The sequence below is a fragment of the Castor canadensis genome, chromosome 2 (assembly GCF_047511655.1).
Source record: "Castor canadensis chromosome 2, mCasCan1.hap1v2, whole genome shotgun sequence".
Taxonomy (NCBI): domain Eukaryota; kingdom Metazoa; phylum Chordata; class Mammalia; order Rodentia; family Castoridae; genus Castor; species Castor canadensis.
Window position 1 is genome coordinate 30,364,522 of NC_133387.1, and position 12,233 is coordinate 30,376,754.

The 12,233-nt window shown below is 34.6% G+C and overlaps 1 protein-coding gene across 2 annotated transcripts; it reads left to right on the plus strand.

The window, feature by feature from the left end:
• Nucleotides 1-213: 213 nt before the first annotated feature.
• Nucleotides 214-11,798, plus strand: Ndufa5 (NADH:ubiquinone oxidoreductase subunit A5). 2 transcript variants are annotated; one of them, XM_074064202.1, is made up of 5 exons: nt 225-358; nt 665-709; nt 3,387-3,503; nt 7,778-7,843; nt 11,159-11,798. In XM_074064202.1, the coding sequence occupies exons 1-5, from the start codon at nt 338-340 to the stop codon at nt 11,258-11,260; spliced, it is 351 nt and encodes a 116-aa protein (XP_073920303.1). In that variant the 5' UTR covers nt 225-337; the 3' UTR covers nt 11,261-11,798. The 2 variants fall into 2 exon arrangements, with proteins under 2 accessions (XP_073920313.1, XP_073920303.1); XM_074064212.1 differs by lacking the exon at nt 3,387-3,503 and having other exon boundaries at nt 214-358.
• The last annotated feature ends 435 nt before the right edge of the window (nt 11,799-12,233 follow it).

Below are 12,233 nucleotides of genomic sequence, written 5' to 3' on the forward strand. Positions count from 1 at the left end.
ACTATGTCGGAGATTTTGGTAGTCTGTAGCATTTTCTTCAGTCTTTAGGCAAGCTGTCAGCGGTGACAGCGATAAAAGTTGAGACACAAAACACGTAACACACAAACCTCTCTCCCCAATTATCTTTGAGCTTGAGAGGATAGCGTACCCACTGCGCATGCGCCAATCTTTCCCTTTGGAGGTGGGCGGGACAGAGCCTTGGTTCCTTCCGGTATCCGGGGGGTAGGGTGGAGCCAAGACGTTTCCTAGGTGACGGCGCAGTGCCCTAGTCGGTCGATTGAGCTGGTCTGATCCAGGCTCCCAGGGGGCTGTGCGGCGTGCGCTCTTCGGCGCTGTCATGGCGGGTCTCCTGAAGAAGGTGAGGCGGCCGAGGTCAATGCAAGAATTTAGGCCCGGGTGGGAAGAGTCAGCCTGGTAGTCCCTCTTCCCGCGATTGGGGTGTCCCTGGAGGAGAGGGGCGCGGCGATGCTTTGGGGACTGCTCAGAACTCCTCCCGGGGTTACCGCTAGCGACTGTGCACAAACGCGCAGTAACTAACTAGCGGGATGGGGACCCAGAGCTGGCTTTGAACCCGTGAGCCTGCGGAGTTGCGGGTCTGAGCTTCCTTAGCGTGGTGCATGCCTGGAGGCCATAGTGATAGCGTGAATCGTTTTGTTTTGAACAGACCACCGGCCTCACGGGATTGGCTGTGAGTGACTCTCCGCATGAGGTACGTACCTCTTTTCTGTCCCCGTGTCCCCAAGGAAGGCGAACGCCGCGACCTTGTAGCAATGCCAAGTCACAGCCCCGCCCGAGCTGTGAGCCCGAGCATCGACGTGTGTGTGTGTGTGTCTCTCTCTCTCCTCTCTCTCTCCTCTCTCTCCCCTCTCTCCTCTCTCTCCTCTCTCTCTTCTCTCTTCTCTCCTCTCTCTCCTCTCTCTCTTCTGCAGTGACCTCTTTATTGAACCACTCTGCTCCTTGACTGCTTTCTTTTGTACTTAATATTGTCAGCGCCCTTCAAATTCCATTTTCCACCTATTCCCCAGCCTCGCCCTTTCTGCTTAGGTGCGCTGGATTCTATACACGTTGGCTTACCTAAGGTATCACGCTGACAGCTGTCTCCTTTTCTCTGCAAGCATTCAAAAATGCTTCCATAAAAAAGATTCCTTGATCTTCTCCTTGAAGTAAATACACGGTATCCCTCCTTCCTTTTGTAGATAACTCAGAAGAGTTATCAGTACGTACTTGTCTCCAGTTCCTCTCTTACCCCTGCCCTGCTAAATGCACTTCATCAGGCTTGGCCAGAACTACCCTTTTCAAGGACGCCAGTGATCCCCATGATGCTAAATCCACTGGTCATCTCACATTGCTCATCTTAATTAACCCAAGAATAGCATTTTCTTGGACTTTTAAAAAAATTTTGATTTGTTGTTTCTTAGTGAATGGACTCAGTCAATGGTTTTAAATAGCACCTACATGCTGATAACTCTTAGATTTCCCTGTCAAATACTGACCATTCCCATTATAAAACTCATATGTATTTTATTGCTTATTGAACAAATTCACTTATATGTCAGATGGTAACCCATACTTTAAAATGTCAACCTGCAATTCCTCATTTTTTCCCTAAAACCCATTCTTCCCTTAGACTTGTTTTTCTCAGTGAATAGCAGCTCCATTTTTTTTTGCCTCAAGTTGAAAATCTTAAAATTGTTTTTGATTTGTCTCATATCTCACATTTGCTATTTCAGTAAATCCTTTGATTTTACTTTCAAAATGTATCCAGATTTTGACTAGCTCTCACCACTTCCTTCACTATTACTATCTTTGTCTTGATCATCACTGTTGTGATAATTGCATTAACTTCCTAACTTCCTCTCCCTCTTCAGTCACCTGACTGTTAAAATGTAAGTCAGGTCATACCACTGCTACTCTTCCTTAAAATCTTCCATTGCCTTTCTATTTCACACTAAATTGAGCCACAAATGTAAGGCATGTTTGAATGTAATTTTAAATTTTCTGGAAATACTTTTTTAGTATAGAAAAAGTAAAAATTAGTGGTGTACACTTGTAATCACAGCACTGCAAAGGTTGAGATGGAGGGATTGAGAGTTTGAAGCCATTCTAGGCTACATAATGATACCTTATCTCAAAGAAAAAGAAAAAAGTAAGTTTTTAATTTAACCTTACAGCATATAATCAATGTAAAAAAAAAAAGATAAATTACAGTCTTTTTTACGGTGTGTGTTTTTACTCAACACATCTTAGTTTGAGGTAGCCACACACATTTCAAGTGCTCAGTAGCCATAATTGGCTACCAGCTACTGTATTGGACACCACAGTTCAATAAATGCTTTATGTTCCCTGTGTGTGTTTGTTTGTTATGTATTCTGTATGCAAATTGTTTTTTCCAACATTTTTAAACATCTAACTCCTATCATTCTTCCAGGTCTATCTCAAAGGCTGTCTTTTCTATGAACCCCTCTCTGGTGTCTTCATTTATAGGATAATAAAACGAATATTTATTGAGAATGAAATTATGTATTAGCCCCTGGGTTTTATATAATTAAACAAATTTCAGAGCTGAGGGTGTAACTCAGTGGTAGAGTGCTGGCCTAGAATGCACAAGGTACTGGGCTCCATTCCCAGCACTACAAACAAATACCAAATTAAATACAAATAAAATAATGAAATCTAAAGTGTGTGTGTGTGTGTGTGCATATATATATATATATATATATATAATTATATTTACTAATGAACTGACTGTTGTAACTTAGGATCTGTGAAAACACCTTCTTACCATGTGATTGATTGGTACACTGAACTTCAGGTTCAGTGTGCTTCAACATGTACTGCACAGTGACTCAGTTCTCCTGTGAGCCTTTGGTGAAACTTATGCATGTAGGTCAAATGTAGGTCAAACACAATTGCAGTCTCAGGCAAAAGCACTGAATGTCACAACTATTCAGTTAAATTTTATCATGTTGATGACAATGTTTACTTTTTTAAAATTTCTACACAAGTTGAAGTAAGAAAAATTGTTTAAAAAGGGAGGTATTGAGACTCTGCCATGTCTAGCATCTCAATTTGAGAAATACTGTATACTGAGTTGATGTCTGAGAAAGGTCATTATCAATAAGTGTTATTTCTGCTCATTACTATACTTTTGTCTTATTATAACTTTTTGTTTTACGTGCAACATACAGAGTGTCCATATTTATACTTAGCTTTTTCTTAAGTTATAAAGGATAGGGGTAGGACAAGAAGTTGCAGCAAAGAAGAGTTAAAAAAAAGTAGACATGAACCCTTTTAAAATTTTTTTGTCTGTGAGGTTTTCTTACAGTGTTCTGTCTGATCTTTGGTGATATTTTAACATATAGAAATTGTATGATTTGTCTTTTCAGAGACTAAGAATATTGTATGCAAAGATTCTCGATGTTCTTAATCAGTTCCCTAAAAATGTAGCATATAGAAAATATACTGAACAGATTACAAATGAGAAGCTGGGTATGGTTGAAGTGGTAAGTAGCTGTTTCTAATGTAACATTTAGTAAAAAATTTCAATTGCTTATTTTTTGCATATTATATACTCTTTTTCTTTCTTGTATTCTCTTTTTTATGAACCATTTATTTTATTAGGATATACTTGTTATATGGGAGGGGGGAATTCATAGTGATATTTCCAATTAGACTTATATTGTATATTAGTTACTTTGCCCCCATTGTCTTTCTCCCTCAACCCCCTTTCTGCCCCACTTAAAGCAATTGCAAGAGGTTTCTTTGTTCTGTTTCATATAAGTATATGAAGTTCATTAACCATATATTCTCACCTTAATCTCCTTCATTCATCCTCCCTCCTTATATTAATATCCTCCCACACTGTACCTATTTTACAGTCCTCTCTTTCATTATTAATATTTAAGTTGATGTTAAAAGGGTATATTCTCCTTCCTTCATCTTTTCTTCCTTTGCTTCGACAACCTTCTGATTATTGAGTGCTGTCTACTACAAAGCACTATTGGAGTGCCAGAGTAATACCAAGTCCCTTCCCTGAGGTAACATTATAGTTGGGTCTTCTACTTCTCTTCCCTGTCTGGTTCTTTATTGATCTTTTAGTTTTTAATTTTATGTACATCAACCTTGATCTCATTTCTGTAATTACAGAATGGAGAAGAATGAAAGTAAAACAAACAACAAAAAATGTCTGCTGGGGGCTGGAGGTCTGGCTCAACTGGTAGAGTGTCTGCCGAGCAAACCCAAGGCTCTGAGTTTAAAACCCCAGTTCTACAAAAAATGTCTGTTGTTTTAAAGAAAACTGTTAAAAAGAACTGTTTTTAAAAGTGCTTTGTTGCATAAAGAGGACCAAGTTAGTCTTTCTTCACTACCAAAAACTATACTGGGCATTGTTACGCTGAGACTGAATGTTTCTGTTCCTAGAACCCTATATGTTTAAGCTACAGTGCACAGTATGGCATTATTTAGAGACTGGGGCCTTTAAGGAAGTAATTAAGGTTAAATGAAGCCATAAGGATGGCACCCTGATCATGTAGGATTAGGGTCCTTATGAGATGGGAGACACCAAACAGCTCCTTGCTCTCTTCATGAGCACATATCAAGAGGCGGCTATATGAGCACACAGAGAGAAGGCAGCTTTCTGCATCTGAAGAGGAAGAGCCCTCACCAGACTCCAATTCTGCCATCCCTTTTTTCTTGGATTTTTAGTCTATACAGCTATAAGAAAATTCTGTTTTTTAGAAGCCACTTAGTCTATGGAATTTTGTTAGGACAGTCAAGTAAACTAATACAAGTAATTTATAGTTTTTATGTCAAAGCCAGTAGATGAAGCATAGTGGACTACTGCTAATTTTTTTCATACCAAACTGTAACCCACTATTGTTGAATTTTCACACTAGTAGTTATTTCATTATTATCAAAAATAGCATTCATAAACTCTGGTAGTATTTTACATACATGCACAAGTATCTTGAATGTATATTTCTAATTATTAGATTATCAACCTCTATAGTTGAAAGAGAATTCTTTGTATACAACAGAACAATGCAATTTTATTTGAAACTTGTATTCTTAGGTTTGCAATTCTGGATATAATTTACAGATTAAAGTTTCTAAAGGAGAAGTTAACATTACCTTCATTTTCATGTTTTCCTTGAGGAAGATGAACTTATGCATTTTTTCCCACCACAGAATAAGAAATTTCCCTTTTTTTTTGATAAGGCAAATCTGTTCAGCACTATCTTTGATTCTTTCTCTGCTTTCCATCTCAATTATCTTACTCCCCTTTAATCATTTATTCTATATGCTGTCTTTTAATCCTCTTCCATTTATCCTTTTCCATTTTATCATCTGTAGTCCAGATGTATTTAGCTGGTTCCCATCTTAAAAGAAAAAAGTGTATCCCTGTGTTTTTGCTTATTTATTGCCTGTTTCTGTTCACATGTTCTTGGTGGGAGGCAAAAATAAATAAATAGATAGATAGATGGATAGAGAAAATAGCAAATTAGTAAATGAACTACATAATATATTAGAAGGTAGCAAGTGTACTGGGGAAAATGAAGCAAGGAATACTGATGTGTGCTATGGTGGGATGGAGGATATTACAATATGTATTGGTTTCTTATGGCTGCTGTGTAACAAATTATCACAAACTTTGTGGCTTAAAACAATGGAAGTTTACTCTATTTCTGGGGGCCAACAGTCTGAAATTGGAATCAGGGGCCCAAATCAAGTTGCTAGGAGCATGTTCTTTCTGATGTCTTTATGGTACAATTTGTTCTTTGTCTCTTTATATCTTCACATGATTTTTGTCATTTTTGACTTGTGTCTGTATCACTCCAATTTTGAGTTATGTGGTCAGATTCCCCTTCTATGTGTAATTTCCTTCTGCCCCTCTGTTGTGAGGACACTTAAAGTTGCATTTGGGGCCCACAGGAAGAATCCTGGAAAATCTTCTCATGTCAAGATCCTTAATCATTCCCACAGAGTCTTTGCCAGAGAATATTCTCAGGCTGCAGACATGTCTATTTGTTCATTTTAAGTGATTCAGCCTATTACAATATAGATTATCGGTTCTCATTAAGAAGGTGATTTTGAGAAGAGATTTTGAAAGGAGTGAGGAAGAAGCTGTGCAAATATCCTATGCCATCCAGATAATTCTCTGATCTGTGCCAATTCCCATAATTAAAAAAAAAAACCAAAAGCCAAGAAAAATGTTTTTTTTTCCCTGTCTATTTTATTTATGGAACAACAGCAAAAAACATCCTGATTATGATGTGATTATGTGTCATTTACATTATGTGTGTATTTATGTGTTAAGTATATAGTTAATGTTTCTCAAAAAGTTCAGTATACCAGAAAATAAGTGCTATTGAATATTATAGGTACTATATTAACATTTCTTTCAAAAAAACTTTTTAATAAAGATAAATGTAAATAAAAGTGTACAAATCCTAATTACAGCACTTGTTTAATTTTCACAAAATGATCACACCCTAGTTAATAATCAGCCCCAACATTGACATCTTGTTTCTTTCAGGTTGCTCCCTTCCTAATAACAATTTTTATTCTGACTTCTAACATGACATTCATTTTGCATGTTTTTGAACCTTACAGAAATGGAGTAATCATTATGTACTCTTGTGTCTGATTTGGTGTATTGAGAGAATCATCTATGTTGTTGCATGTTGTTATAGTTTGTTATCATTGCCACATAGTATTCTATTATATTGAAATAATTTATTGAGCCATTTTATTATAGATGGTCATTTGTGTTTCTAGTTTGGGGGGCTATAATTTGTGTTACTGTGAACATTCTTGAGCATGTTATTTTTTTATGTGTTAGGCATTTTTGTTTGATAATGCCCAGCAGGAATTTCTGAATCATAAGATAGCATTAATTTTAATGTTAGTACTCTCAGAGGAAATAGAAAATATTAAGAAAACTAAGCTGATATTTTATTTTTTATTATTTATTTATTTTTAATTAACATTGTGCTGTAGATACATTGTGACATTTACAAAAGTGTATCATAGTTGAATTTACCCCTCCATCATTCTCTTTTATTACCCCTTCTCCCATTCCTGGAATAATTTCAATAGCTCTAATTTTTCCATTTGCATACATGAGAACATAGTATTTCCATTATATTCACCCTCCTCCACCCTTTCCTTATATCCTACCCCCTCTTACTGGTACTAACCCCAAATGGAACCTGTTTTACCTTCCTGTTCCGTTTTTGAAAAAAAAGACATTTTTTTGTTTAAGATATAAGCTGGGCCAGGTGCTGACGGATCACGCCTGTAATCCTAGATACTCAGGAATCAAAGATCAGGAGGATTGCGGTTTGAAGCCAGCCAGGCAAATAGTTCAGGAAACCCTATCTCGAAAAACTTTTCACAAAAACAAAGCTGGTGGAGTGGCTTAAGGTGAAGGCCCTGAATTCAGGCCCCAATATTGCAAAAATTTTTTTTAAAAAAGGGATAAGCTGGTATTTTAAAATCTATTTTAGAAAAACTGAATTAGGCATTATGTCTTGCCTTTGATAAGTACATTAATAAATACTTAATTCTTTTTAATATTAAGACAAAAGCAATAAAGCTGCAGAGAGATAAAATAGATTTCCACCAAATATTTGGTGAAAGCTTAATAAGGGCACAATGAGAGATAAACTTATGTTTGCTACAAGTTTTTTTTTAATATATGGGTTTTTAAAATATAGCATATTGACAGTCAGATACTATACTATTGTATTTAATTTTTTTTCTCCTGAAATTACAGGAACCAGATGTTAAAAAATTGGAAGACCAACTTCAGGGAGGCCAAATAGAAGAGGTGATTCGTCAGGTAAAGAAAAGGTTGAGCATTTATATGTTGATTTGAAATACTCATTTTATGTAGAGGCACACAGCTGACATACCCGAAAGAAATGAAAACTAAATTATTTCTATGATGACTTGTGAAATATAAGACCATATATTTAAAATGTGGTACTTCTAACATGAATGTCAATTACGTATTTACCATTGATTATAACTTCTGAGGTTTCTTTTGGAAGAAACCTCAATCAGCATATTCTTGTTAACCTTAATTTAGTTTAGATTAGTAAAATAGTGTTACTATTGTTTTAATGATGTTACCTTTTTAGATACAATTGTTTATTTTAAGAGCTTGGTATACTTTTAATATGGAAAAAAAAGCCATCAAATTAATTTTAATTTGGTCGTTGGAGCATTTGACCAAGTTAGAAAACAATTTTTATTTGTATAGTGTATTTCACGATCTAGATTTTGCATCATATCCCTGTAGTAATCTTGATAAGTAATGATACTGAATAGTAAAGTATAAGCATGATTATGAATATTGGAAAAATTAGCATTATTACATTTATAATGTTTAAGTTATTCTATTTGGAAATCCTTTCTCTCTCACTATAGGCATTACTTGTACAAGGAAAAAAATAGTTTAATTTTGGTAAACCTGAATTTAAATTTTATTCTTCTTCATAGATAGATTGTAGAAATAGGCTGGAAAAATAATGTTTTGAGTATTTGAAAGTTGTTTTTAAAATCATCTACAGTATTTTTGTCAGTAAAAATGCAATATTTTCATTAGGAACATAGTGAGCTTAACTTCTTAATGATGGTTTAAAGTAGTCATAATAATACTAAACCTTAAGTTTAGATAGGTTATATTATTGGGTTTAAACTGACCCAAGATTAGCTATCTTGAGTAAATTCTTTGGTGGTACTGGGGTTTGAACTTAGGGCTTCACGCTTGCTAGGCAGACACTACCACTTGAGCCACTCTACCAGCCCTCTATCTTGAGTAAGTTCTTTTAATCAGAATAATTTCTTACTCCTTCTCAGTTTTACAAAATGTAAAAATTTGAATGAATGACAAAATGACTTTTTTTCAATGAAACGTGACTGATAGTCTAGCAAATAATTGAATCAAGTGCTTAATTTTTTTTGTAGAAATATCCACTTTTGTTATTATATTAAGATTAGCACCTTAAAGTGAAATTATTAATCAGACATCACTTACATAATTTAAGTTTTTGGACTAAAATACCAAATTATTTTTAAAAGGAGTAATTTCTGTTGCCACAGTAGTGTATATATATATATATGTGTGTTTATTTTCCATTCATCTGTTGATTGGATAATTTGCCACTTGGCTGTGGTGAATACTTCCTCAACATAGGATATGTACCCTGTTGAGGGACTGCTGAATCATGTGGTAGTTCTACTTTTATTGTTTTAAAGAGTTTCAGCACTTTTTTTATGATGACTGAGCTAATTTACATTTCATATTAGTTAGCTTTTTGTTGCTCTGACAAATACCTGAGAAAAACAATTTAAAAAGAGAAAAGATTTATTTTGGCTTATGGTTTCAGTCCATGGTCTGCTGGTTCCCTTTTTTCTAGGCCTGTGCTGAGGCAGAACATCATAGGGCATGGTAGTAGAGCTGCTCATCTCATGGCAGCCAGGAAGCAGAGAGACAGAAGAAGGGGCTGAAGAGAAGATATACTCTTCAAAGATATGCCCCCAAATGACTCCAACCAAGCCTTATCTTCTAGTTTCCACCACCTCCCAATAATGCCATCAAATTATAAATATGTCAGTGGGTTTACCCATTGATTAGGTCGGAACCCTAATGATTCAGTCACTCTCAGTGATTGGACTAAGTCTTCAACACATGCTTTTTTGGAGGACACTTCATATCCAAACTATAACACATTCCTGTGAACAACAGAATAGAAGAAGGGAGGGTGGGGGGTGGCAAAAGTTTGTCAGTGGATACTAAGTTATAGTTAACTAAATACATTCTGGTATTCTGGTGCACAGTAGGGTGAATATAAATACTGTATAGTAAAAAAAAGTAAAACTAGGTGGAAGGGTTTTGAATATTTTCATCACAAAGTAGGAGTAAATGTTTGAAGAGGTAAGCTTAACCTGATTTGAACATTATAATAGATACTTCTATCAAAAATCGCAGGGTGTCACCTAAATATGCACATTTTTATGTGCCAATTTTAAAAGTAAAAATAGAATAATTTTTAAAAAGAAATTAATGTTTACTGTGCAATTTTAGTGTTCTCCTGTATTTCAAAGATCAGCACTTTATAGATCCTGTGTCTCAAGTGATTATGGGTAATGAAATAAGTTAGGTAGATTATGATTAGCATTTTAAAAGGAAGAACAATAGAAAATGGAAAATGTTACAACTAATAAAGATAATGATTTTTGTAGTTTTAGTTTAATTATATGTGTGTTTTATGGATTCCATAGTAAAATATACAGCAGTTCCCCTTTATCAGAGGTTTGGCTTTCTGTGGTTTGAGTTACCTACAATCAAGTCTGCTCTGAAAATACTCCAGAATAAACAATACCTAAGTATAAAACTGCACAATGTTCTGAGTAATTTGGTAAAATCTCATGTGGTCCCACTTCATCTTGTCTGCAGTGTGAATCATCCTTTTGTCTAATGTAGTCATGCTGTATATACTACTTATCCATTAGTTATTTAATAGCTGTCTGAATTATCAGGTCAACTGTCATGGTATCACAGTGCTTGTATTCAAATACCTCTTAATTTACTTAATACAGTAATTGTTTTATTATTATTTTTAATCCCTTACTGTGTGCCTAATTTATAAACTTTATCATAGGTATCTTTGTATAGAAAAAATAATGTATGTAGGGTCCAGTATTATGAGTGGTTTTAGTCATCTACAAGTGGTCTTTGAATATATCCCCATGAACAAGAAGGGACTACTGTTTTTTTTTTTTTTCTTTTTACTGTGGGGCACGGTAAAGTGAAGGCCACTGATATAGGTAAAAAGACATATTTCTCATCCTCAAATCACTTTTGAAACATAATTAGGATTGAAAACTTACCAACTGAACTTTTGAACACTAATGGAAGATTTCAATGGACTAGAAGAAGTCAAAAGATACTCTTAAGAAAGAGTATCTACTCATGGTTGAATAGCTATGAGAATTAAGGTAATTTAACTATGTAATTTGATGTTGGGATAAGTCATGAGGTATTAATATGAAAGTAGTAGCTGTAATATTTAAATTTCAGGGATTAGCTCTGGTAAAATATTCTGTTGAATAGTTACTCAAATGATCTTAAATTTGTTGTTTTTAATAGGCTGAAAATGAACTAAGCTTGGCGAAAAAAATGTTGCAGTGGAAACCATGGGAGCCATTAGTGGAAGAGCCTCCTGCTAACCAGTGGAAATGGCCAATATGATTATCTTTAAATGTCTCTGATAGGTTGATGGCAAACTGATGTAATTAAATGTACTGTTATATTAAAAGTGTGTTTATATTATTGACATGTTGTAATCAAGAAAATTAATACAGGACAAACCTAGGAGACTTTAAAATTTGTTACTATTTTCATAGGGTTTGTGGATCAGTTTTTGATTTGCATAGTATCTACTCAGATTAGTTCAAAGACAGTATTTCTTTGAACAGAAAGGTTGTGGGAAGACTTGAAAATTAATTAGAAAAGTTCTTAGAAGTATTCAGTGCAGAGGCCACAGTTGAAAGGTGAAGTATCTTTAGTAGTGTCTTCAGCACATTACTTAATTTCTTTTATTCTGGAAAAAAGAGAAGGAACTTTGTTATGTGTGAATAAATGTATCGATAACTGAAGTTAGCTCATGAGAGTGAAGGTGTTCCATTTTGAGAATAGTGTCAAAATAGTTTGATAAAATTTTAAATTGTTAATTTGGAATGATATATATAAAGTAAAAATAAAATATATAAAAGTATTGCCTATCAAATTCATTATATATGTTATTTTATTTTAGGCTGTGTTTGAATTATTCCACTTATTGTTTTTATACTCTTCATTTTCTCATATTTCATTGTTATTCTACTACCTTTAATAGTTATCTAATGAGAATTCATTGCACAATTTAAGAAATTAATTTAGTACTTGAAAGATTTCTTATTGTTACAGAGGTGGTTGGAAAGCTTTTCTGTTTGTCTTATTTCAGAAAGTTAGCTTTCTGGCCCTAGCCTTGGACTGGATGATGTATCTATTGGTGAGAGGAGGGTATTGAAGTAATCCACTATTATCTTGACATATATGTTCCTTTATGTCCAGTAATGTTTGTATTGTGAAATTGGGTCTACCAATGTTTGGTGCATATATATTTATAATTGTTAAATGTTCTTGATAGATTGGTCCATTTATTAATATGTAGGGACCTTCT

Bases quoted from the DNA above. Each gene is read 5' to 3' on its own strand.
- Ndufa5 (XM_074064202.1), top strand. From the start codon at position 338: ATGGCGGGTCTCCTGAAGAAG. The intron at 710-3,386 runs GTACGTACCTCT...TTGTCTTTTCAG, and splicing joins TGAGTGACTCTCCGCATGAG to AGACTAAGAATATTGTATGC. The intron at 3,504-7,777 runs GTAAGTAGCTGT...CTGAAATTACAG, and splicing joins AGCTGGGTATGGTTGAAGTG to GAACCAGATGTTAAAAAATT.